Genomic DNA, 26,111 nt, shown 5'->3' with positions numbered 1-26,111 from the left:
AGATGCTGCCTTAGCATTGACTTAGGGAGGACACCTAGCATTAGGTCTTGCACATTGTCTCCATGCCAGGGAGCTAGGTCCTGATCAGAGGCTAATCAGTTTTCTCTAAGAGCCCTCTCCTTTTCATCATCCTGGATTCTTGTGTTCTGTAAGGGAAGTTATAAACTTGGCTCCTAAGGAAACACCCCTGATGTTGGGGAGCAATGCCCAGCCTGGAGTCCATGGAGCTTCTCTCAGTTTCCAGAATATGGATTGGACCTCCTGACCCTTTCTCCTCTCTTCTCCCTCTCCAACTAAGCACCAGCAAGGCAGCGAAGGTTGCAAAGAACAGACTGTAGCATGGAAAAGTGAGGTGCAGGCAGGGCCCACTCTGGGGGGCAGTGCTGGGCAGCTGAGATGTCTTCACCTGGTTCCCTGCACAGCAGCACGTTTTATCCCAGAGCATAATGAGTGCTTGCTGCTCTGGCCCCAGACGGTGCTCTCGTTACATAAACCATGTATTCAGGCAATCATTTGTAGTTATTTCCTCACTTCCTTGGAAAGCCAGAAGCTATAGTTTTAGTTAGCTGAATTCCCTCGTGTGCCCTTGCCCTGCTTGCCCCTGCAACCCAGCAGCTCAAGGAGGAAGACTCCATTGTCACTAAAAATGTTCAGTTTCCATGGCAATAAGAGCTGACATCACCAGAATTTTCTCCCCTCTCAAACACTCCCTCCCCTAACCACCTTCAAAATGTTTTTTTGGTTTTTTTTCTGAAAGGGTTAGGAAAAAACCCAAAACAACGGTTAGAAGTCAATGTTCTCTCTCAATGTTCCCCTCAGACCTCCAAAAATCATATGAAGCAATTTGGTTTGAAGAGTGCCAATGCCCCTTGTGTGCACAAACAAGCAGGGCTGCAGATTCAGCTTGTTGATGCTCCCATTCCCAACTGCTTGCTGGTGACAGGAGGTTGCAGGCTCCCAGACGTCTCAGGCAGACTGTGCTCGTCACCACCAGCTGTCCTGGTGGGAGTCCCTCTTCCCTTCCCTGCGTGATCAGGTCCTGTCTGGCGTCATTTGGTTCCCACAGTGATGGGTGTGTTTGGAGAGCTTGAACTGAGGCAGCCTCAGAGGGCAGCTACCTCAGGTTGAGAGCCTATGGTGGATTGAAAGTTGAGATAATGAGGAAGTTAATCAGATGGGATATGTCAGCCAGAGCCTGTATGTGTGTGAATTCAGGGGAAGAGTCACTTGTTTCTGGGCTCATGCTCATCAAGCCAGGCAGGTCTCTAGCAGTGCAAGGGTGAGCAATTGCCCCTGCTCACTCTATCCTGTGGAACAGTTGCACTCACATGTGGCTGGAGATGATGCCACTGTCCCTCCTGGAAAGGAGATACCATCCCTTTATACATCTGACCTGAGGGTCTCCCTGACCTTGGGGGCATGAATTCCATGTAGGGAGAGGTTGTTCTCATGATCCAAGTGCTGTAATTAACCACCTGTGGTGGGAATTCTGCCTCTCCTTGCCCTCTTCTGTGGCATCCCTGAAAGATGTTAGGTAAATTAAGGGGCAGAGGACTTCACTGTGGGGGGCAGGGGGGTCAGTGTTTGATTGTGATTACACGTGTGTCCCCAAAAACATGCCCAAAATCTTTAACTACTTGTTGCTTGAATTCCATTGACTGAGGAGTGGGTCTGTCTTTCACAGAATGCTGTCTTTACCTCTCTCCATTATCACAGTGGAGTGTGCCATGCAGATCTCAAACTGTGGTCAAATTCCTCTTATCCTTACCTTTGGTGTGAAAAATGGCATTTTTTATATTTTGGCATTTTGAGATATTCTTGGAATGTTCTTAAACAGCTTTTAAAAGGGTTGCATTTCAGAATAAGACAGAGCATTCTTCTGTCAGTGCTTCAGTCTGTTGCAGTGCCATTGGTTGTAATATTGTCTTACTATTCCTGCCTGAAATGTCCCATTTCCTATAGCCAAGTATTGTAGTAGCCTGTCCATTCAATCACAGCACCTCACAATCACTCAGCTGCTTTCTTCATGGTCTCCAAGCTTGATTGGTTGGGGTTTTTTTTTCCTGTCTCCTCTTCTGAAGAGAGAAAACCCCTTCCTATTAGTAGGAACAGTAAACTTTGTTCACAGATGTATGTTAGTTCCATTTTTTTCAAACTGGAATACTGGAATACATATTATTTGCATTTCTAAAGCAGTTCATGCTGTTCTATCCCTGACTTGTCATCTTCATTTCTTTTCTGTTCTCCCAAAAATACGCCTCAACTGCAAAATCCATCAGGGACTTTTTTTAGTTTTCTGTCAGGTTGTGATAAATAAATAAAGAACAGAGTGGCAAGAATTGTGCATTACAGAAGTACATCTGCTCACAAATGAATCCCCGTTTAGTGTTGCATGTGAGGTTTATTACTTAGACAGTTTTTCTCCAGCTAATGTATGTCATGATGATTACATATCATTCCAGCCATATCAACCTAATTACTTGTGTGAACCAGACTTGTAATCTCATAAGAGATTATAACACATTAGTTTGATGATGTCTATTTTTCCTTACACTTGTATTGGGTATGGTTAATTTTGTTATCCACTTTTAATCCATAATCTATCCAAGATGCATATTGACAATTTCATCACTGTACTGTCACCAGCACCAATCCTGTCACTGAGATCACTGTGTACTGGCACAACATCAGAATTCCTTTGACCCTTGGATGCTTTCCCAGTTTTCTGAGTCTAATCAAAAATTATCAGTACTGGTCCAGATCTTTTCTGGCCGTCTCTTTTAAAACTCTTGCATACAAATTGTCCAGACTTGCTTATCTTAGAAAATCCCTATTTAGACACAGCCTGAAATACTTGATCACAGCTGGAGCTGAAATTAGCTCATTATGATCAATGGTGCACTTACATCATCTGACCTTCCCCAGAGGACTTTTATTTTAACTGATGTTTTCTGCCTTTTTTACTCCGTTAGTGACAATTCTGTTTTCTTATTCTAAAACTTATACCATTTTATGTGCTCTTTCAGTTCTCTTACAAATTTTCTACCAGTCCATCTCCTAATTTATATTCATGAGTATCACCTTTCCCTTTCCTGCTATTACATTGCTGCTTTTGCCTTCACTCACGTTGTACTATCTTAGCCTGTTCACCCTTCTTGTCTCTCCTGAAGCTTCTTGGATACCTGATAAATATTCCTAAAGACCACTTGACTGTACTCCACAGCTCATGAATTGAAGTCTGACTAGTTTGTCACTTTTAAAAGACATGTAGATTTGACTGGTGCTTAAGGACAGTGTTTGGTGGTAGACTTGGCTAGGTTGAATTGGACTCAATGATCTTAAAGGCGTTTTCCAATCTGAATGATTTTATGATTCTATGGCTGTTTCTGTGTGCTTTCAAATTCATGAATATGGCCTCTCAAATCCACCAGATATACCTGGTACTGTTGGTGACCTTACATGACTTGGACATAACATATGCAATCAAGTTTTATAATTATTTTTTTAAAGAACTTGATAGAAAATCTGTCTTCCATTCTTGAATACAATTTTCTGTGATTTCCAAGGCTGGCAACTTCCAAGGAGATTTAGGTACCCCCAATGCATTGCCCAAATAAAATTCTTAGAGGTGAATTGGGAGAGTGCTTTTATCAAGAGAGCTAGTCAGCCTGTATTCTGGTGTGGTCTGGACATACCTAATCACATCCACAGGATCATAGGTAATCAGGGTTGGAAAGGGCCTTATAGGGTCTCCACTCCAATCTTGTTCAAAGGAGAGTCAACAGCAAACTCAGGTTAGAGTTGTCCAGTCAAGTCTTGACAACCACCACGGATGGAGATGGCACCATCTCTCACCATCCCAGCCTCACTGCTGATGTGTCTCTGTAACTAGTCTGAACCTCCCTTTCCTCTTTGTATTTATATTTGTGTTGTCTTGCTCTCTTGCCATATGGAACTGTGAAGATTCTGGCTTAAATCCCACTGCCTTGTAGGTACCAAGGAACTGCTTTTATGTCCCACCAAAATCATCTCCTCTCCTCACAGCACAAATGCTCCAAGCCCGAGCGCCTTGGTGAGCCTCCGCTGAGCTTGCTTCAATTTATCAACACCTTCTTTTATTGGAGGGACAAAAGTGAATGTGATATTTGAGACATGGTCTACTGAGTGCAAAGTAAGGGGCATAATCCCTCCCTCATCTGCCTGCTGCACTCTGACTGGTGCAGCTTGGTGTGTCATTGTCCTTCCCTGTGTGGACCTGTCCCCCAGGACTGGCAGCTCCTTTGCAGCAGCAGCAGCAGCACTGTCCATCAGTCCAGCCCAAATGCAGGACCTTGCATTCATCTGTTGAATTTCATGAGGCTCCTGTCAGCCCATTTCTCTAGCCAGGAGGAATTCTCTATATGGCAGAAAATTAATCCATAAGTATTTTGTCACTGACTGTGTACTAGAAAATGCCATTTCTGACAGAGTGTGTTACTCCCCCTCTCTTTCTGTCCACTTGAGCCTCCCAACTAGGTTCAAATCCTTGATTTTAATATTCCTTTCATGCAGATTTTCCCACCAGGCCTTCCTAATGCCATTTAGGCATTCTGCTCATAAAATGAACAATTCTTATTCTCTTTATTACTCAGGCCCCTGGCAGTGGTATATAGGCAACACCATTTTTCTCCTCTTTACATCTTTTAGTGCCTTGATTAGTTTTGTTCTTGACATGTAGGTTCTGTGAGAATTAACTCTTTTCCTAGTTTTATCACTTTCCCCTTTGGCCTTTCATTTAATCTTCTGACTGGTCTTTCAGTTCTCTAAAACCTAATTTTTCTTCTAATTAAATGCTGGTTAATATTTCTGCACAGTATTAGCCCAGTTCTCTGCCAGTCTCATGCTCTAGGTGGCTGGCCAAGCCAACACTTTGTCACTAGATTCCTCCTTCACCTTTTTGTCTGTTGGCCAAAATGTGCCACTAATGACGATGAGTTCAGCTGAGTATTTCTTGTCCAACTTCTTCAGAAAGGCTCATAAATCCAAGCCTATAATATGTGGTTATCTCTCATGATAAGAAAAACAATTAGTTTCGAAACACATCATCATCATGGGTGAATACTGTCCTTGAAGTCTGACTGCCTTCCTAAATTTGATTTTTAATTTCACCTATACTATGGCAGCACAGCTCTCCTGGAGATCCATTTCTTTTCCAAAGCACCCTTAACTTTCTGAGTAGTAATGCAGCCTTTGGGGAGAGGGTTTTGCACAGCTGAAGATCCCTTTTCAGGCAAGCCTGGCAGCCCCTTAAGCTGAGCAGAACACTTCTCACTCCCGGTCCATTTTGGCTAGTTGCTTCTTCAGGAGTGCTTTATGCAGCTTCCACACTGGGAATCTGGAAAGTATTTCTATTAACTGAGATATTACTTTTATGTTTTCTTTCTGACAGTTCTCTACTGTCCTTGAGTTCTATTCCCCATAATTCCCTAGATATGGCATCCTTTCCAAAAACCTGGAGGGATGATGCCTCCCAAAGCCATCCATCCAAGCTCTTTTCAGACATGTGCAGCATCTCTGTGAACATCAACTTTCTCCTTACGTGGAAAGCACTTATGGCCCCAAGTTCATCCCTCTAAATTTCAGCCTAGGAAAGGGAACTGGCAGCTCTCTGAAGGATGTGAGGTACCAACCCCCCATTCTCAAATGCCCACCTGTTTCCAGGAAACAAATCCATCACAGCGTGGTGCCCTTCCACACTGGGAAGGTGCCTCTTAACCCAAAACACACCAACTGGCCTTAATCTCACAAGATGGAGAAGTGTTGCCAATTTCTGCTTTTTCTTTGCTTTTAATTAACTGCAGTCCTTCAGGGACCTGGCCAGAATTTGCATAGTTATGACTTTAAAATCTCAGATCATTAAATACTTATTAGCAGCAGGGTAAACAGCAGAATGCTCAGAAAATCCTAGTTAGCTAATGTTCGATGCCAAATAGAAATCTCTATAAAATTATGGCAAGTCAAAGAAAACTGTAATAAATATAGCAATTAGGTGTTTCAAGTAGTGATCAGAAAAAGATGGAAACCAGCAAGCAGCAGGCTAAATTGCATCTTAACCAAAGGTAGAAATAGCAGCAGCACAGCCCTCCCCTCAAACATGCACTCGCTTTTCCCTCCTTAATGATACTAATTATTTCATTTGCTTTCTCCCAGTAAAGCTATCCCTAGATGTGCAACATATTGAAATGAAAGCAGTCATCAAAACGAAATGAATCACACCAGAGAAGAATCAAAACAAGGAGGCAGCTCTACCCTGCCTGCGTAATGGGTAGTTCTCAATTATTGCCTCTGATTTTTGCCTTCCTGAAAGCTAATTCCCTACCATGTGAATGTTAGGTTTCTTTAAAAAAACAAAACACAAAGCCCCAAAAAAGGTAAAACCAGCAGGCTTATAGGACCAAAACGCAGGCATTCTTTTTTATTTTGCTTTTTTTCCCCCCTAAGCAGTGAAATACAGAGCTCAGCCTGTGTTCTGACTCTTGGTTTTTAGAAGTGAGGCCCCATCGCTCGCATTCAGTCATCTGAGCTCAGCGAGTCCTTCTGGCTTTCTTATCACAGTGTGAAAACCTGCTTATGTCTTTTCGTATCATGTCTCTGAAACTATTAAGAAACTCTGACATTTTCTCTTAGTACACAGTTTGGAGAGAAATCTGAGTGTTCCAGGGTGTGAAATAATCACATTCCAGGCAGCAAGGGACCAGTCTTACAGGCTCTGGAAGCTTTCAGCGGCTTTTGCTTGCACAGCAATAAAAAAAAAAAAAAAAGAGTAAAAAAGTATTTTGTACTGGAGGGGGGAAGAGTTGCAGGTTATTTTTTTAAGAATACAAAGCATCACAGCTCAGGAGCTGACTGTGTAATTAGTAATTGATCTATAACTCCCTGAGGAAATGTCTTTTTGCTAACAGAATTATAGACTCTTTATTATTATTATATTTTATAAATGAGGAAAAAAGAGTGTAATTTTTGCATTTCTTGTTTTACTAGCAAGGCTTTTTTTCCTTCTGTTTCAGTTTTCATGTCAGCAGAGAGTTGTCTTTTTGCAGCATAATGAGCTCTAAATTTAAAAGAGATAAGCAGAACTACTTAGCTTAGTACACTGTGGTTTGCAAAGCAATTTGGAGGCCTACTGTGTTATTCCACTTTTTCTGTGGTTGATGTTGAAAGGATTTTGGATCATCTGTTTAGGGTGCATGTTGAAGCCTGGCCCCAGAGGCACCAAACTGTGCAAAATGGGTGCAAATGCACAGTTTGTTCTAGAGGAATTTCTATCTAATATCTATATAGATATACCTACCTATCCCAAGAGAGCTGATACTGGTGCTGGGATCTGCCTGGCAGGCCTATGCCTCCTGCACCACAATGTCCATACAGCAGAAGATCAGGTCCAAATAATGAAAGAGTCTTTAACTTTTACCACAGCCTACTGGACCTTTGGGGAAAATAAGGATGTGGCTCCAGCTATAGAGCAAAATGGTGGAGGCATGGGGCAGAAAGTTTAAAAAAATAGGTCCTGGCTGGGAGCCCTGCTGGTCTGGCAAGCAGGACGTGTGCATCTGCTGGTTTGTGTGCATCCTGTGGCTGCAGACTCTGAGTGGAAGCAGTAGCCCTTCGCTCTTGCCCAGTGTCTGGTCAGGCCTCATCAAAATCTCCTGGCCCTGCTTCTTATGTGTCCAGATGGATTTACAAGAGATTGGATTAATCTTCCAGCTCTCTCTGGGTACAAGCTCAGGCATGTCCAGCCTTTGCAAGGGACGACAGGAGCAATCTTGAATGCCCCATGTTCCCCATGCTCTAGACCTTTATCTGTGCACACTTCCTCCTGCCTCATTGCTGTAACTCCAGTGCTGGGGGTCCCCACTTCCCAGGAAGTTGTGGACCCCAGTTAGTGGATTTTACTGCCTGCCTTCCCTTTCCACAGCACAGATTCAGCTGATGGAATCTCTGGGGTAGCCTGGCCAGCCCTGTTCTCCACACTCCCTGCCCATGGCTAGACCTCTAGGCACAGAGGACCAGGGCTGTGTGGATCTAGTGATGCACGTGCCTTTTTTTACTCTCCTTTCCCTAGGGTGGATCAATAATCCAAGAGGGGAGATATGGGACCACTGGAGTTCATTGTCCAGGGCAAATTCCATTTTGCTCCTTTTTTGTATTGTAGCCCCTGTCTTTGAAGCCAGAGCAGAGGCAGTGAGATCACCTTCTCGTCCCGGTATGTATGAGTGAAGTGGAAGAATTTAGGAGTAAATCAGTCTCCCACCACCCCACAAACTTCAGGTGGAAGATTTGAGCTCGTGTATCAGGGGCTACACATTTTGGTAAACGGAGAGATGTCAGCTCCAAACTTTGGCATAGATATCTGAATAAAATTTCAGTCAGGGAAAACTGATGGTCTTCCTATGGACTCCTATGTTCTAGATCTTCAAAGTGGTAGAAATTCCAGTTTGCAAAATGTGATAGCCAGATCAAGGAGCCAAGGGCAGAAAGACATATTCCTGTACACAGAAGACATTGATTAAATCCCATCTAGGCATGGTATAGGTACCCACCAGTCTTTGAGCCCTCACATAGCTGAGAAGCTGAAGGAATTCAGAGCAGACACCAATCAAACTCTTCTGATCTGGTCATATCGGGTGCTCATAGATGTAGGGATCAAATGGAAATCCACAGGAAGAAAAAGCCTAATTTCCCACAGAGATCCATAGCAAGTCTGAAATTACAGCTGGAAAGTCACAGCCATGAAGTTTTTGGCTTCAGTGCCAAACCTAAATTTATTTGACAAAAAATATGAATTGATTAGTCTGCAATTAATTAGATTTCAATTGAAAACTTCTATCAGAGAAGGGGAATTAGGCAGCTTTTGAATTTGACAAAAACATATTGGCTTTGTGTCATAAGGAAAATACTGCCTTGATATTTTTCATGAATGATTTCAGAATAGGTTTTAAATGCCATTTTTTGGCTGCTAATTTTCAGCAAATAGAAGTTCAGAAGCCAAGACTAGGAAAGTTAATAAGTATTTAATAAAGGTATAAGGAGATGTAAATATGAAGAGTTAAACGGTAATGTTTGAACTGCTTTACTAATGAATTTCATTGAATGTAACTGCTAGGTAGCAGCTAGCCAGGCATTGTATGAGTATATTATCTCAGCTCACACGTGCAGCAAATGAAGTCTGAATTTTCTGGACTCCTTGCATGGCTTTTGTACTGTCACTATGTCTATTTCAGAAGCCTTAGCTTGATTCTCCCTCCTGCTGCTCAGTCTGCTCCCCTGTGCCTGGCGCACAGCCACGCTGGCGGGCATTTCTGCTCTTGGACAGTGAGTGCTGCTCCTGCTGAGTGCCAAGGCAGATCCAGGCACACTCTGGAGCCCACAGGTGCACAGGACCAAAGGAGTGCCAGGGTGGAGCTGATGAAGTATTCTGGTGTTGTTGAGGCCTCATGGGCATTGGAGGCTTCTGTGCCCCCTGTCCCCGTGCACTCGCTGTCTGCTCCAGGGCCGTGACACGGGACAGGGGACACAACACCAGCCACATTCTGCACAGGGGCAGTGTGCTAACAAATTGCTACTTGTTCCCTGCAGCTCCTCTGTTTAACTCCAGGTCCTTTGTGCATTCAGCTGAGCAGATTTACCTAAATGGAAAAATATGAAAGAAAGTCAAGGAGCAAATAGAAAAAGTGGGAATGAAGAAGAAAGGTTGAAATGAGAGGTGGAAATGTTGCAGGCAGGCATGTGTCAGAGGGATGTAAGGAGGCAGGGAGCAGGTGGGATGCCTTGAGAAGGGGGAGGGAGGCAGAGCTCAAGCAGAGAGGTGTTCCCTGCCAGGCACCCCCCTGCTTCTGCAGGATGACCCCCATGCATGCAGGCAGTGCCCCTGTCCCTTTCCCCACCCTGACAATATTCCCAGCATGGATCAGTCTTGAGCTGTGTGGTGTGAGGACACTGCCTGTGCCAATCCCCTCTCCTTCCAGTGAGTTTCATGTGGAAGGTTTTGAAAAAGAAAACCTCTAGCAAGGGAAGAAGAATTACTGTAAATATTCAATTATCATGACAGCTCAGCGCTCAAATTCCATCACAGATGAGAAGTTTGTCTTATTTAGCATAGTTTAAGCTTCTGAACCTGTCCTTCTACTCATCCATTCACACAAGAGGCCACAAAATAGTTTAGTGATGCCAGAAATGAGCTGCTGTTTCCCTCAGAAGATATGCATATCACCTTGTTCTGTCATGATAAAGGGGAAGGACTCACACCCAGCACTTTTTTTTTCTTTCCTCCCCTTCCCACATCCTAGACTCTGTCTGACTGCCCCCAAACCTTAAAGAATTTATGGTGTTTACTAACAAGACGTGCCTTAAGCAGCCAAGAAAGGGAGGAGAACAAGAATGGAGGGTAGTCAGGTAATGGGGGTACCCTCAATCATGGCACTGAGCTGCTACAAAGCAAGGACAAGGAGCCTGGGAGTCTCCTGGACCATTTTCTACTGGCTGTAACCTTTCCTTGGTTTACAAACACCCAGGAAATGTGAACCTCCTGAAAAAAACCTGCTGGCAGCTTCTGACTGATCACTCCTTGCAATGAGTCCCTTTGACTCTGTGTCAGCCTGATGTCACCCCCACGTGTGGCACTGGGAGATGGGGTTCAGCCCACACCTAGAGGGGGTTGAGTGTCCAGGGTTTCCAGGCTGTGGGGAGCAGGGCTGGCTGGAGAATGATAATAACAAAAAGAGCTGGGCTAGCATCCCCTGAAATGCTGCAGATGCCTGGAGACTCCAGCAGAGTCACTTAGGGATCCTATTTCATTAGAGAATGGAGGCAACATTTACATTTTATCAGTTTTACTCACACAGAAGATAGGTGGGTTTTTTGGCTATCAGTGAAGTTTCACTGCACCTTGGTCACCTGCATTGTGTGGGCATGCTACCATTGCACAAAGAGAGGAGTGAACACAAGCTGATGCTGAAGTCATCACTAGAAATGAAAAGGTGAAAATGAGTGGCCCTAATGCAGAATGACACTGGAATGGCATCAAAGTTGTTTGGATGCAATCTGCATGACTACAATAGTCATATCTCATCTGCAGGGATTTAAGCATCCTGGATTTCTCTGCTATTACAGCCAAGACCAGGAGGCCTCAGGAAGAACTGTAGGCAGAAGGGGTCTGTTAATGGAGCTGGAGCCTCCTAGGGCTGAGTTCATTTTTGTTACAGTTGCTCTCAAAAAGATTCAGCGTTTGCCCTTTTCTAACCCATCCTCGGGAACAGCCTGCTGTTTTCCCTGGCAGTGTGATTGTCTGTTCAGCTTTTTTACCTGGCTACACTGGAACATAATGGCAGTAAATCTGTGACTCTGGCCACTGAGGGCTGCAGGAGGCTGGCTTGCTGCTGTCTGAACCACAGGGTTGAGTTAAGGCAGCATTTGTCTTGTGCTGAAAGGACCCACGGTCACTACTTGGATGACTGAAAATTTTCTAGTGACACAGGAACTGTACTATATAGGTGGCAAACTCATTCCAGCTAGGAGAAGGTAGTGATGTTCACTGGGTTAAGGTTACTCACATGCTGTAGCCACAAGAGGACAAAACCCAAATGGTTTGAAAACATTTTAAAATTAATTTTGCATGGTTAAGGCTAAGAGAAGATGTCACCTCCATTTCACATCACCCCTAGCCCTGTGCTTTTCCCCTGTGCTTGGTTTCTCTGAATATTATTCAGGACTTCTCATTTGGCTCCTCCCAGTTCAGAAAAAAATATCTCTGGAATTAGATGTATTTTGGGCTAACAGCTTACTTGGCATTTGATTCTTGTTTTGGGTTGTTCTGCTACTGCTCAAATTATTATTTTTTTCTATTTTTTTCCCTTCAGAGGCAGTTCTCTTAGGAGATAAGTGTTTTTGGGAGAGGAAAGGAAGTTCAGTGGGCCTTCACCAAGCTTGAGGCCTTTATGTTTCTGTGCATATACATACCCCCACAACAGACTGCAGTGTGGGGGCTCCTTCAGCCAGGAAGCTGCTTCTGTGTGTCAGCTCTCTGTGAAGGGCTGCTAGCTCATGGCCTGGGAGCAATGTAACTGTAATTCCAAAGTTTCAGCAGGTCTGTCTAATTCTGAAGCAACAACATGCTGATGACACAATCTTGCTTTATTTGGAGCAAGGTTGGTCAATGCTTACTCAAGGCCCTTTCACTGTGTGCCTTTGCACCACACAGGGATGTCCTGGAGTCATCTCCACATGTTTTTATCTCTGTGTGTTCCTCCTCCTTTCGTACCTGCTTACAATTTCATCTGACTGCATCCCAAGCCTCTGTCTATCACTAATTATTTCTGTAGGCTGGTTGAACATTTCTGCTTGGCTTGGGGTCGGGGCTTTTTTTGGGCGTGGGAATATTTTGATTATCTGCATGAAATCCCTTGTCTCTTCTTCTGCACTTGGTTTATGTGGAACTGACAGCTCCAGGGAGGTAAATGAATGCCACTGCATTTCAGAGGAAGAATTATTTCATGCAATTACCCTAAAAGTGCAGGAGAGAACAGACTGAAAGGAATGAGGGAGAGAAAGAAAGAGAGCATGAGAGAGGATAATCACAACACTTCGACAGGTTTACCCCATCGTGTTTGAAAATCTATCACTCTGACAAGTCCCCTTTGTGAAAGGTGTAGACAGATAACCAGGCATTAGCTCTTCAAGGTCCTCTTGAATGGGGGGTAATCTATAGAAGGATTAGTCCACTGCTCCATTTCACTCAATGCCTCTCCCTGATTATTTTTTACAGACTGGCTGTACCCCATTTCCCTCTCAGTGTCTCACTCAAGCTCTCATTTAATTCTCAGTGATTCCTGGTCAGGGGAATTTGGGTAAACTTTCTGTTGGCTTGTGGGTCTTTCTGTAAAAATGATGTTTTTGTTCTGAGAAAGGGTGCAGTAACAAAAGGCAGTGCCCCCAATCCCTTCCTGTCTCCTGACTCTTGTTAAAAGGCCAGGGAAAAGGGAACTTTCTGTAGTTTCATTATTTGTGTCTGAGAAGAGATTCAGTAGAAGCAGTTCCTGTCCTGACTCTGCTGCTATTTCACCTGCCAACGTTGTCACGCTCTTGATCCCATGAGCAGAGCAGAGTTACCCAAGGGAAGCTGCTGACAACAGCCCATGTCTTCCTGGAGGCCTCATGAATCTCATGTTTCATGAAAACATGTCCATGAAAGATGATTTGAGGTCCTCAGGTGGAAATTTCTGGCCAGGATTATCATCATATCATTATAATTATCAAATTATCATTATAATGATTTCCTGCTGTGCTTTTAAAGAGACAGGACATTTGCCACACTGGGCAAGGAGAGAACGCTGGGCTAAGGATTGCTGGGCCAGGTCACTTTTTGTCACCTGCACCTGCTGCTCTTGCAGCAAAGCCAATGCATGAGTCACACCTATTTGCACTTTAAGGTTATTTACAGCATATGTTGTTGGGTTAGGAGAGCTAAGGTCTAGCATATGTCCTAAAATTAGGCTTTTCTCCTTTTGGTTGGTGTCAAAAAGGAGTGATTCACAGCCATGGGGGAAGCCTTTCCACCTAGTCAGAGCAGTTAGTGCTTTAAGTGAGAGGGTTTATTTTTGTGTGTGATAAAGCAGGTTTAGCTGAAGGTGCCTCCCGAGACACAGCCTGCAGTGGGAGATGAGGGGAGCACAGGGAGCACCCCACTGTGCTGCAGGTAACTCCCAACAAAACTGGCCACACGGCTCCTGTCCTGCTGGCCTTGTGTGCAGTGGCCACCCCATGTGTGTGCCCTGCCAGAAGTGCCAGGATGAAGCTCAGGCTTCATCCCCATAAGAAACTCTTCAACGGAGAGATGATAAACCTGTGACTCAAGCCAAAATTCTGGATTCTTTTAAACTTTCTTTTTCTCCCTTTTTTCTCTCTCTGTCTCCCTCTCTTTCCCCTGCTGCAGGATGGTGGAGTACTCCCTGGATCTCCAGAACATTAACCTGTCTGCAATCCGTACTGTCCGTGTCCTGAGGCCCCTGAAGGCGATCAACCGGGTGCCCAGTAAGTCGTGCTCCCCTCCCACCCCTCCCAGCTCCGCTCCTGGGGAGCACATGATCCATAAGGCTGCCTGTGCTGCTGGTGTCCAGCAGGTACAAAGGGAACAGAGGCTTCTGTGGGGTGTGTGCAGGCTTTTCCTCATCCCAGGGCTCAGAGGTGGTGTTGGATGGGCAGGAAACAGCAGTCTCCCAGAGTACCTGCCCTGGCCATCCTTTGAGCACGGTTGTGTTGATGGAACTTCAGGAACCAAAGGTGAACAATGTGCAGTTAAGAGAAAGGGTTTTTCTTTCTCTTACTGAAAGACATCACAGGTTTAATGGTGCCTGTAGCCTCAAAAAGCCCTGTGTGTGAGGTCTGGAGAAGGATGAGCTTCAGGAATCAGGGAGAATTAGTTTGCTCAGGCTTCCACAAGACCTTCCAGATCCTCTCATCGGAAAAAATCTTCATGCCATTACAGGTTAGGGGCACACACCTAGCACCGACTCTTTTTTTCCCCTCTTCACCTTGTGCTTTGTATTCTCTCTTTTGTGCCAGCTCTCCCTTCTGTGAGCTGCTGTGTGTGTATGAGCCAGGTCTGGGGCTGTCAGGTCTGTGCCCAGCCCAGATGTGTCAGCCCTGGGAGACTTCAGGCATTTCTTTTGCAAGTTTTTCAGTCTTACAGAATGGCACGAAGTCTCCTCGCTGTTCTCCATAAGCTCCCTGATCAGGCTGTCAGCAGAGGCTGAGACCTTGCCAGAGCTCTCCTAATCCTTCTCTCAAACTCAGATGCTCCTTTTTCTTTTCTAGACCTGAGAAAGTTTGCGCAGTTGACCTCCTAATCTGCGTCATATGTTTTCCATTGTGCCAAAGTAATTTTCATGATGTCACCTACTTCTTGAACATGCTGTGGAGGTGAATTTCAGAGACTCTGGCTTCATGCAAAGCCTTTCTATAAGAGGATCTTGTCCCTCTTCCTGGATGTACTTTTATCTTTGAGCAATAGCCTTGAACAGAAGGTGCTGAAAGGTTTAAAAGAGAAACCAAGGCACAGTCCTGTGTGCTCAGCATGGCAGAAGGGAACCAGACAAAAGCGCCACTGGTTGGGGCACTGAGAGAACAGCCAGGAATGTGACAGGTCCATCATGGAATGATAAAGATGAGGTTCAGGAGAAGCTTTTGGCTATTCATGGTCAGCAAAACAACCCCCCCAGTCTGTCTCCATCTCTCTGGCCCTTCTCCAGACAGGAGAGGACTGGGAACCAGCCCTGGTCCTGGGGTTGGTGCCTTGAGAGGCTGCCTAGAACAGAGGCTAGATGGTGTTAAAGGAATAAAGCAGGTATTTTTAAATGGCCTTCAAAGGATACACCTTGGGCAGTCCAAGAGCCCTGCCGTGGCTCCACCCAAGATGGACACCCGATCATGAGGTTTCACACTTTCATAAGTTTTGGTCCATTTACAATTGTCCAATTACAGCTTCATGTTATGAAGTTCCATCCTTCCAGATTGCTCTCCTCAATTTGCTGTTGTTTACACTTTTTGGGCCTGAAGCTGCAACAGTGTCCTTGGTTCTCAGGCTGGAAAAGGATTGTTTTGCCTAACTGCCCTGTGAAGAGAACTTGCTGACACTTCATATGAAGCTCAGAGTTACACACTAAGGCAGTACAGAATCTAGAAAATATGAAAGCTAAAACTTAAGGCATCACCTTTCTGTGAGGGGGTGGCCTGGAGGCTGTGCATGGCAGACTCACCTCTTCCAGGAAAATGTGGGCAGCCATGTGAGAGCAGCCCCATCCTCAAGCTGTGCAGCCTCTTTTCCTCCCTGCTTCATCAGGTGTGCCATGGGTTTGTGCTCAAAGACTTCTTGGGGAGACTGATCCCTGTTATGAGGGTAGACTTAACTTTGGAGGCAAATGGAAATATCTGGAATGACATCCAATTAACTCTTAACAGCTGTCTGCCTTTTTAATTGCTGGACAAAGGTGGTCAGGAAGAGAGCTTGCCTGGCAGAAACTTAAGGCTTTCTATTAGTCCTGTTTATCTCTTTATTAGAGCTGCCCCAGGGAGGAACAGTGTGAGCCATGTCAAAACTGACCTGCTCCATCCATGCAGAGGCACCAGAGAGGCTTTCCATCATCTTTCCTGACCTTTGCAGAGCAGATGCCATTGAATTTTTCCTGGCTGTCCCTGCCCTGACACTGCCTGTTTGCTCTTTTCATCAGTATAGAATTATACCTGTATGAAATTGATGTTGTTTTAATTTACACTCTGTGGTTAAACCTTTATGTATTTTTCTTGCTACATAAATCTGTGGTAATATGCAGAGAGTGTTTTGGAAGAAAGACATCCTGCCATTAATTAAAACAAAAAAAAAAAGAAAGAAAGTGGATTCCCTGGGAGAGGAAGCATTGACTTGAGGGCTGAAAACTAGCAAAGAGGTTGTAAACAAAGGTTTGTGATAAATGGGAATGAGCTGCATTAGAAGAAGGTGCCTAGTGGGCTACAACAAACATAATTAATGGGACCTTTGGCCACAAATCTTTTTTTAATGTCTTTTTAAAGTTCTTCATTACTAATCTGAAGCAAGAGGAAAGTCTATTAGTGAGATGTACTGATGATATCAAGCGGGAGGTGTTGCAGCTGCTGCCAAAGAAAGTGGGAAATAGGACAGCAGGAGGGAGAGGGAGATTGAGGTCATGGCTGGGAATGTGAGATGTCTGGGAGAGGCGAGGAGTGGGGGGTGGTTGATCCCAAAGGCAGATATTCAACCAAGTTCAAAAAGCTGTGATGGGCCGGGGGGCATTGTTCACCTTGGGCATTTCAAAGGCTTCCACATGGACACCCAGGTAGGGACTGATTTCCACGGGGGAGTCTGGCTGTGTGGACTGAATAATGGCAGTTTATTATCAGGAGAATTGACAAAATGATTAAGAATCTGACTGATTAGAACACTAATGGAAGAGTGCTCAAGTGATCTGTCAGGTAAATTATTTAGTGCCCAAAGAACTCTACTGATCTGCCAGTGTTTGAAAAGTCCACATACGTGAGAAATTTCAGAAGAAGTTTGAGAAAAATTTTATACTACCTGAAGAAAAAAAAAAGGGCAATAACAGAAAATAAGGAGAGAGGGAATTCAGAAGGAATTTCTAAGGAAACAGTAGCAACATGGCAGAGTAAAAAGTTAAATAAACTTATTTTATATTCTTAGCAGGTGGGCAAGGCTGAAGCTTAAATGCCCAAATTCCCAAATTGGATGTGTCTAAATTCTGCTGACGCGTGCTCATCTGCAACACGAAACTACTGAAAGCCCTTCCTCACAGTGACACTCCTGAGGCTTTGAAACAATATCCCACAAAGGGCTGTCAAATTCTATTTACTCATTATCTATGGTACAAAGGATGCATGTAAGGATGTAAAGCCTCTGTGAATCATGACAGAAGAAGAAAGGGACAACCAGTGTATCCAAAAGGTGATAAATGTCCATTGAGAATGGCAGTTTCTACCCAGCTGTAGTTAGGCTGTAAAACTTGCTGCCACAGGAAGTGACACTGTGCAAGTAAAGGAAGCAAAATGGGATTTTCCAATGGGATTTTCCCATCCTTGGAAGTGTTCAAGGTCAGTTTGAAGGGGCTTTGGGGGACTGGACGGGTGGAAGGTGCTCTTGTCCATGGCAGGGAGGTTGGAAGTAGACAATCTTCAATGTCCATTCCACGCCAAACCATTCTGTGAGAACTCTCAGGGAGACAGTTCTGGATTTCAAACCTCCTTTGGGGTTAGAGCTGATCTTTAGGTACCAGTTATCAGCAATTGACTGCATTTCTTGCAGTTCTCAGCAGGATGTGCTACTGACCATTTCAGGTTTCCTGTCTGAAGCAGTCTGGGGTTCTGCCCAGCCTGATCATTCCTCCATTCTCCTGCCATCTGTGGAGCATGCTAGAGAAAACATGAAGCTCCCTGGGCTTGTAATTGTACCAACCTTCATTAACATTCCCTCTTATTCTTGCATTCCTGACTACAACCTCAGGAACTCTGCCTTTTGGGGTCATGTTTGAAAATGCAGGAAATGAGAAGTCAGAGATTGGTCTGGTCCTATTGCCACAGGACTCAATTCCATGGCAATGTTGGTGTGACAAGCCCTGCAAGTCACTGAATCAGTGCAAAGAGTAAAAAAATACCCTCCAGGTCTCTGTCAGAGGTAGCTTCCTTCTCCTCTGGCCATGTCTGTGTCCTGTCTTGGGGTGAAAGCCCACATCCATTTGTTGTTATTGTTTTGTGATTGTGTTGCAGGTTGCTGGGTGAAATATTGCTCTTTCTGCTGGCTCTTTATTTGTTGCTTCTTCTCAAGGCAAGGCACAAGGTTTGGGGAGAGAGGCTGGTTTTGTTTTATTTTTGCCTGCTTTTGAGCAGTGAATCTGTGATCATTTCTGATAGTTTGAATTTCTTGCTCTTCTTTTATTAAGTTTTTTTGACATTTAAGAAGGAAATGTTTCTTCATTTTACTCTTTCTTGTCCCATTGGCCTTATGCAAAGAAGAGCCCTTGCATTATGTGTGATGTCTTCCAGCTTCCACTTAAAATTTAGTAGCTGATTCATCATTTGGAAGCAGATTTTTTCAGCTGGATGCGCTGTATGCAAGTGAAGGAATCTATTGCAAAGCAACTTTACAGAGTAGAAAGTATACATATATGCTAGTACTCTGTCTGTAAGTACAGTAATATTTATGTGGAGTTATAGGTATTAGAAAAATAACATTATATGCTTATTATTTGGTGTGCAGGAAATGAAATTTCAGATTTGTGGGAAGTTCTGCTTTTTCTAAATGTGCTTTTTAAAATTCAGAACAAAAATAATCTTTCCCCATCCTTTTTAATACAGCTTTATGCTGCCTAATTTTAGAAGGTTTGTTTCATTTAATGTTTTTTCTTACACTGGGTCCTGACAAAAAAGTCTGAAAATCAGAAATCCTTAATCATGCCATTCTAGTATAAGAATGCTTTCCTCTCTTGTCTTCCTTTTCTTTTTGCTAAATGTTTTAATGACTACCGCAGTGTTTTTATTTCAACCAAATAGCAGGTTTTTTCCTAGTACAAGTGCTGTGCATAAAAAATCTTGATCTAGTTCCATTTTTCTTTTTTAATGATTGTAATTATAGTAGCTCCACGGGTCCAAATAGACTGGAGTTTTCTCCTTCTCCTCTATGGATCTCAAAGATATAAACCATGGCATGTTATTTTTAGTCTTTCTTATGTTTCACACCAGGTTAGTGGGACCCAGAGAGTGTCACCAGCAGACTCAGGAATACAGCTGACATCTCCTAACTCCCAGCTCTGCACTCATCTCACTAGACCAAAGCCCCAAAATAAAAATAATCTGAACCATCTGAGTGCTGAAATAGGAAAAGCAGATGTTTAACCTGCATATGCCTGTTTTAAATCTGTATTCCACACCAAGGTACCTGTGCTTGGCACTGTAACAGTGCCTAAAACAGAGTAAGCTGGCTACGAACCCCGCACTTGGCATGGGGGAAAAGTGATGACATTTACTTCTCTAAATGTGTTTTTTAAGAACTAATTTCACTGATGAGCGTGTGTGAAATGAGCTTCTGACTGAGATATATGAGGCTGTAAAACAGTCTCATTTACAGCTAGATCAGACAAAAACCAAGCACATTTGACAGGCACAGTCCTGCCCTAGCAGCTGGAAATGCAAATGGATTATGAAATTCCTCTTCTAAGTGCCCCCCATGGGGTCTTTGCTTCGGATGCTTCAGTGTTTTTGCAAGAGGACTTTCTTCTTCTTCTGAAACTGATTCCCTTTCAAAAATGTACTCTTCCAAATGACTCTTTTGGAAGTAATTTCCCCCCCACCTCAGCTTTATTTGTGAAGCAATAGCTGAAACTCAGATACTGTTGATTTTTCCAAGTATTTTAACTTATCCAACTCACAGTTCTTTGTATGAGGTGCTCTGCAAATACATATTATCACACCTCGGTGACAAACAACCACACTCTCAACCATGTGCTAATGTGTATACATACAGATTTATCCCCATACAGCCTGAGCAGGTTAGTAAGGGCACAGGAGTGATGTTCTCTGGCAGCACCCTTATGAAAAAGCTAAGAGGTCACAAAGCCGTGTTCATTCCCGGATCAGACTGTGTGACTGAAATGTATTTAAAGGTGAAGCTGCCAGCTTCCTGTGGGGGACAGATCAGAGATGGGATTGTACTCAGAGCTGCACTGTCCTGTATGTGCAGCTCTTTATCAGGTGTCTTTATCAAGTCAAGCCCTAAATTAGATGGGCATGCTCAGGATAAAGGGAAACCGTGTGAAGTGGAGCAGAGCAGAATGAAGATCAAGAGAGATGAGAAAAAGGAAGAGGGGCTGGAAAGAGAAATGCACAGGAGGCAAGTGGTAGGGTTTGGCAGGCACAGCACACGAAGGCCTGATGCACCTCTGTGGGTAGGACAATGCAGAGAAGAGGCAGGGAGGAAATCAAAACTGATACAAAGTCAAGGACAGTATAAAGACTCACAAATATGCTGGAGGGGTTTGCAAATCAATGCATCTCTGAAGCGTTTTAACAAACCAACTGGTCTGTAACCAAACCCACTTTTGCAGTGCTGGAGGAAGCCCTCATAGAAGCCTGGAATGGTTTGGGTTGGAAGGGACTAAAGATCAGGGACACCTTCCACTAGAGCAGGCTCCTCAGAGCCCCATTCAGCCTGGCCTTGAACATGTCCAAGGATGAGGCATCCACAATTTCTCTGCGTGTTCCAGTGCCTCACAACTCACTGTTAACAATTTTTTCCTATACTTAAGTCTTCAGTCACTGAAGACAGGCTCCAGTTTTATTTACTTATTGTCTAATCTCAGTGCTGTTTTTCATGTGGATTACAAGTGTGCAGTGTATTGCCAGGTGTTTAACTGGGCAATCAAAGTAAATTTCGGAGAAAACCCTCCAAAATATAATGAAAATTATATTCTTTTGTTAATGGGGCATCATGGCAAGGAGCTGGGAAACACTGAAATGCAGGAAACAGAGAGCTAGAAATGCTTTGTTTTGTATGATACATTGATTAGTTTCTATTTTTTGTGGTCACAGATCATGGGAGAAAGTAATATTTCCTTCTCAGTCCACTTAATTTCTGGATTATTAGCAAGTATTCAAAAGTCACTAATTGTGGGCTCGTAGGTTTTTCAAATGGCTTTAAAGTCATGAGATTTGAAAAAGGAAAAACAATCACAGATTATAATTATTTATTTTTCCTGTGGCTTTCAGACCTTTATACCTGTGAGTCATATCTTTTTTTTCCCACCCATACTAGTGGGGAATAAAAACTTCTCTCCTTTTTTTTTTTTTTGGCTGTAATCTGAGATTTTCAAGTCATAGCAAGATTTCCCACCTGAAGGTCTCTGCCATGCAACTAAAGACTGATGATAAAAATCACAAGAGTCTGTAACAACACTTCAGAATTTGTGTTACTGAAAGTAAAGCAAGCCTGGAAAAAACCAAACCAAAACATTACAGAAACCAGTCATAGAAACCTTTGATGTAATCTTTATTTCTCCCTTCTCCTGTAGGGGAACCTGCAGAGCCAGAATTTTAAAAAATGCTTAGTACCTCGCAGCTCCCATTGTGACAATTCTGCTGCCTGTTCAAACAAGCTCAGCCTCCAGTGTACACAGGAATCACGAAAGCCCAGCCATGTATTTTGCTGCCTAAATGGGAGCTGAGCTGTTTTGCAAAATCTGTCCCACGGGACCTATCAAGCAATGGATACCATGGAAATGTGAGCAATAATGACAGTGTATTATGGGGTGAATGATACTGTCATATTACACTAATGCAAATTCAACTTTGTGTGTGTGGGCAAGGCAATTTACAACCATAACCTTAAATTTCTCTATCTTTGTGTATTTTGGGACCGAGTCTCCTGTTCACGCTCATTTCACGTAACGTCATGTCATTGCCTGCAGTAGAAAGAAACATGATTCATGCTAGTGACAGCAAGAGGAAATTAGCCCTGTTAAATCTTACCCAGAAGTTGCATTAATACTGTTTTACATAATATTTTGCATTATTCTGTCTCACTTAGCACTACAGATGCATAAAGAGCTTAAGGATATTTATAGGATGGAGGCAAGTGGCTTGCAGCCACAGCACTGGAGTTGACTTTTGTCCCTGGTGTTAGGTGGCTCCTGCAATTCTGAAAGAAAAGCTGCCACTGTATGTTTTTAATAGACTCTTCACCGAAAGTGAATGCAGTCATCACTGCAGTGATAAATGGGGAAAAAATGAGATGATCACTGAATGAACTGCTGTAGCAGGTGGTAGTAGGTGTTGCTTATTAGATGTTCAGTATTACAAAAAAGAACAGAATGACAGTAATCCCCCAGAGAGACACCTCTCTAAGAAATAATCTGACACCTGTCATCACTTTCCAAGACAGGGTTGCTTAACAGTCCAAAGCTTGCAAGAGGATAATGGCAGGACAGAGAAGAAGGGGGCTACTGACTGGAGCCTTTGCCTGCATGCATTTCTGCTCCTGTCACGGATGATGTGGCTACCAACCATGCTGAGGTTGCACGTACTGAATGTGACTGCTTGTGGAGGAGGAGTTTTTGGTTGTTATCTGTGAACCTTAGCTGGGCTTACAGCATCCATCATGAGGTGCAGCCTGCTGCAGAGCTTGGGTGTCTCCTTTTTGGATGACAGAAAAGCTTGGACTGTGGCCACTCTCTCTTCAGAAATGTCAGCATTTAGGTGTCAAGGTAAATGCTCTGGATTTTGCTCTGCTCTTTTTCTTGAAGCCACTGCAGCTGTGGGGTCAGGTCTGCAATTAGGAGGCTTCACTTCTGAGCTTGCTTCTTCACATCACCTGGCAGCACCATCTGAGCCCCCTTTGGCAGCCTGCTGAGCTCTGGGGCTCTGCAGTGCCTGTGGGTTTATTTGCTCCTCTTCTCCTCCACGGAAAAGAGCTTATCTCTGGTTTCATTGGCTTTCTTTTTGGTGGTTGTTTTAGCTGAATGTCTGTTGGGAAGTGTTTTAAGTGATGCATTTTTCTTCTGTTCTTACTTTTCTTTTTCATGTTCATGACCTGATCTGACCTGGTCTGTGTCTTGCTCTCTGACTGAAAAGATGTGAGGTCTGTGTGAGTCCCTGGATCCCAAGGGAATTGTTTCTAGAGCCTTGGAGCAAGCTTAAAGAGATTTTTTTTTCCTCTTATAAGACTGCATTCTAAACCTAGTCTGGAAAGCTCTGTTCCAGCAGGGTGAAGCTCTGGCCAAAAAGGTTTTTTCTGGAGTTTGTCTCTCTTTTGGTTACCTCAGGCTTAAGCTGAAAAGTACCTTGAAGGTAAGGACTAGGGGCTCAAGTTTAGTGTTTAAACTTGAGTATTCTAAGGGAAGTCATTGTATGAAGATGAGGATTAGTATGCCCATGCTCCTGAGAAAATGAACAACAGCTCTCCATACTGGCTGAAGCTTTATAAGTGCTACAAATGTCATGTTTTGATCTCTTCTGTGGTTACACTGGGGAGTGACAAAGATAATTTGAGGTTATATCATCAGCAGGCTATGTAGGATGAGATGCCTGAGCCAGTCAGGGATGCTAAAAGGCTTTGCTTGTCAGTAAGGCAAGAGTAGGGATTTGGTGAGGAACTGAGCAGTGCTCCTGAGCTATGGATCATGCTGACCATCTGCAAGTGCTAAACCCCCAGCTCAAAATGTACCCTGCAAATGCACCCAGAACCTGACAAAGAGATTGGTGGGAAGACTTTGCTTTTCTCTGAATGAGCCCAGTGTGTCTGGGGCAGTTTTTCCTTAGCCGCAGAACTGGGTTAAGATCTCTCAGTACCTCATACTGTCTGTCAACTGGACCAGTGTTTCCCCAGAGTTGATTTAATTTGGGTCTGGTCATCCATCTGGACATGGTCTCTCTCTTGCCTTGGTGCAAAACAGGCAGTGATGGTTTGCAATGTGAGTGAGGCTGGCTTTGCAGCTTGAGGACAAAGCATCTGGAGCTGTGTGCTGGCTCTTCCAGCCGAACTCCTTTAGCTTGCACGCGTTGTTTGCAGAAGAGGCCTCAGTTAGAAGGAACGCATCAAAGAGAAAAGATCTTCATGGCAAGAAAAGCTGTGGGTCATAGTATAGGTCAGCTTGGCAGTGTGTCTGCTGTTGGACCCACAGCTGATTGGTGTCTCTTGGCAGTGTTTGGCCCAAGCTGGAGCTGATGTTTATGAGTGCAATGTGTGAAATGACAGCTAAGCCTCGGGTCAGCAGGAGATCAGTGAGGACGGCCACAAGTTGGAGCACCAGCTTGCACTGTGCACACAAACTGAGATTGTTTTAACTACAAGGGTTGGCTGCAAAATTAAAAGAAAAGAAGATGGTGCATGCCTCTCTGTGTGTACTTTCTGCACAATCTATCTGCTGGAATGGTTCCTTGGTTCTGAAAATTTCCATAAAGGAGCATGCACAGGAGAATGCTGCCAACCCCATGCTAGCTGGATGGACTGCCATGTGTCCTGGGGCAGGGGAGGAAGGAAAGAAGGCACGCTTGGACAAGCAGCCTGGCTGAGGGACATAATGACACTTCAGTTTCTGCATTCTGCAAAATGTCCTGCCAGCTACAGTCACAAGTGCTGATGGGAGGGAGATTTGGTTTTGTTCCAGTTAAAATGACAATTGGTAGCTTGGTACACGATGCAGGTGAGATGGGAGCTGAGAATTATGTTCTCTTCCATTGCTTTACCCCAAGGGAGGGAATGATGGCCTCAAATCTCCTTTTGACTTCACATGCGTTGGCTCTGTCCCTCACGCTGTAGCTGGGGCGGACTGAAAGCCTCAGAGGTGAGAAAGAACAGGGTTTCTCACCCCTCCTTAGCCGGTCCCCGTTCGTGTCTCAGCGGGGTTAGCGCAGGGAGTGAATCATCCCAGCTGTGCTGGCGCTCAGGAGGAGGCAGGGAGAGAGGGCGAAGTGACAGGGCTGCTGTCACCGGCGGTGGCGGGCACAGCTGCCCGCACCACGGGCTCGGCTGCTCAGGGCTCGCCCAGCCCTGCCCCGCCCGGCCCGGCCCGGCCCAGCCCAGCCCAGCCCAGCCCTGCCGTGCCCTGCCCTGTCCAACCCGGCCCAGCCCAGCCCTGCCGTGCCCTGCCCTGCGCTGTCCAACCCGGCCCGGCCCAGCCCTGCCGTGCCCTGCCCTGTGCTGTCCAACCCGGCCCGGCCCAGCCCTGCCGTGCCCTGCCCTGTGCTGTCCAACCCGGCCCGGCCCAGCCCTGCCAAGCCCGGCAGGCCCAGCCTGCCCGGCCCAGCCGCGGTGCCCCCGGGGCGGGCACGGCAGACGAGTCCGCTTAGCTGCGATAGCCAGGCTAATCAGGGCTGATGGCGAGTGTCGGGAGGGAGCTGGGGCCACTGTGGTGTCTGCTGAATTTGTCAGGAAGGGCCTCTGGGTGCCACCAGGCTGAGACAAACGATTTACTTCTGAACCACGGAAGGAGCTCAGAGGCTTTGCTCAGCCCTGTGCTTCCTTCTGATGGTCACTTCTCTTGCCTTCCCACCATTTCTCATCCCTGTACATACTTTCCCCCCATCTCCTGCTCTGTTTGAGTGGTGAACACACCTGTGGCTTTGCTCCTGTGGGATGTCTTACCAGAAGCAGCCCTGCCTTCGAGGTACCATCCAGCACCCTTCTCTACCCCTTGCTCAAGGCCATGGGTGAGCAGCAGGAAACCATTATGTGAGCATTGTTTCCCTCCTTGGATGCCCACAGACAAGGCATTTCATTTCCTCCCTTCTCCTGGTCAGAGTGACTGGAGAAAAGATCTTTCAGAGCCCACACCTGGCACTCATGAATATTTAATGTTTCTAGCTTTTATTTCCCTTGGAGAGCAAAACCTTTTCATATTTGATGCCCTGGAAGGCTGTTTGGTTGCTGAATGTTGTTTCATCAATGCCCTCCCTCCTCGCTTTTCCTCCAGACTGCCCAGCCTCTCTTCCTTTCTCTTCTTGAGCAGCGTTCCCTTTTTACAAAGGTTGCTTCAGAAAAGGTCACCGTCCCTTTCATATCCCCT

The 26,111-nt window shown here is 44.8% G+C and overlaps 1 protein-coding gene across 5 annotated transcripts in view; it reads left to right on the top strand.

Moving 5' to 3' along the window:
* CACNA1I (calcium voltage-gated channel subunit alpha1 I) overlaps positions 1-26,111 on the top strand; it is a 164,560-nt gene that overhangs the window by 82,850 nt on the left and 55,599 nt on the right. For all 5 annotated transcript variants that reach the window (XM_054270675.1, XM_054270665.1, XM_054270703.1 and 2 more), the window contains one exon: positions 13,967-14,064. In XM_054270675.1, coding sequence (XP_054126650.1) covers positions 13,967-14,064 — 98 coding nt within the window. The remainder of the gene's footprint in view (positions 1-13,966; positions 14,065-26,111) is intronic.

This window comes from Melozone crissalis, unplaced genomic scaffold (genome assembly GCF_028551555.1).
Source record: "Melozone crissalis strain CALT ecotype California unplaced genomic scaffold, PUWL_Pcris_2 ptg000004l_1, whole genome shotgun sequence".
Taxonomy (NCBI): domain Eukaryota; kingdom Metazoa; phylum Chordata; class Aves; order Passeriformes; family Passerellidae; genus Melozone; species Melozone crissalis.
Note: the sequence above shows the minus strand (reverse complement) of the source record. Positions and strands in the feature narration are given on the sequence as shown.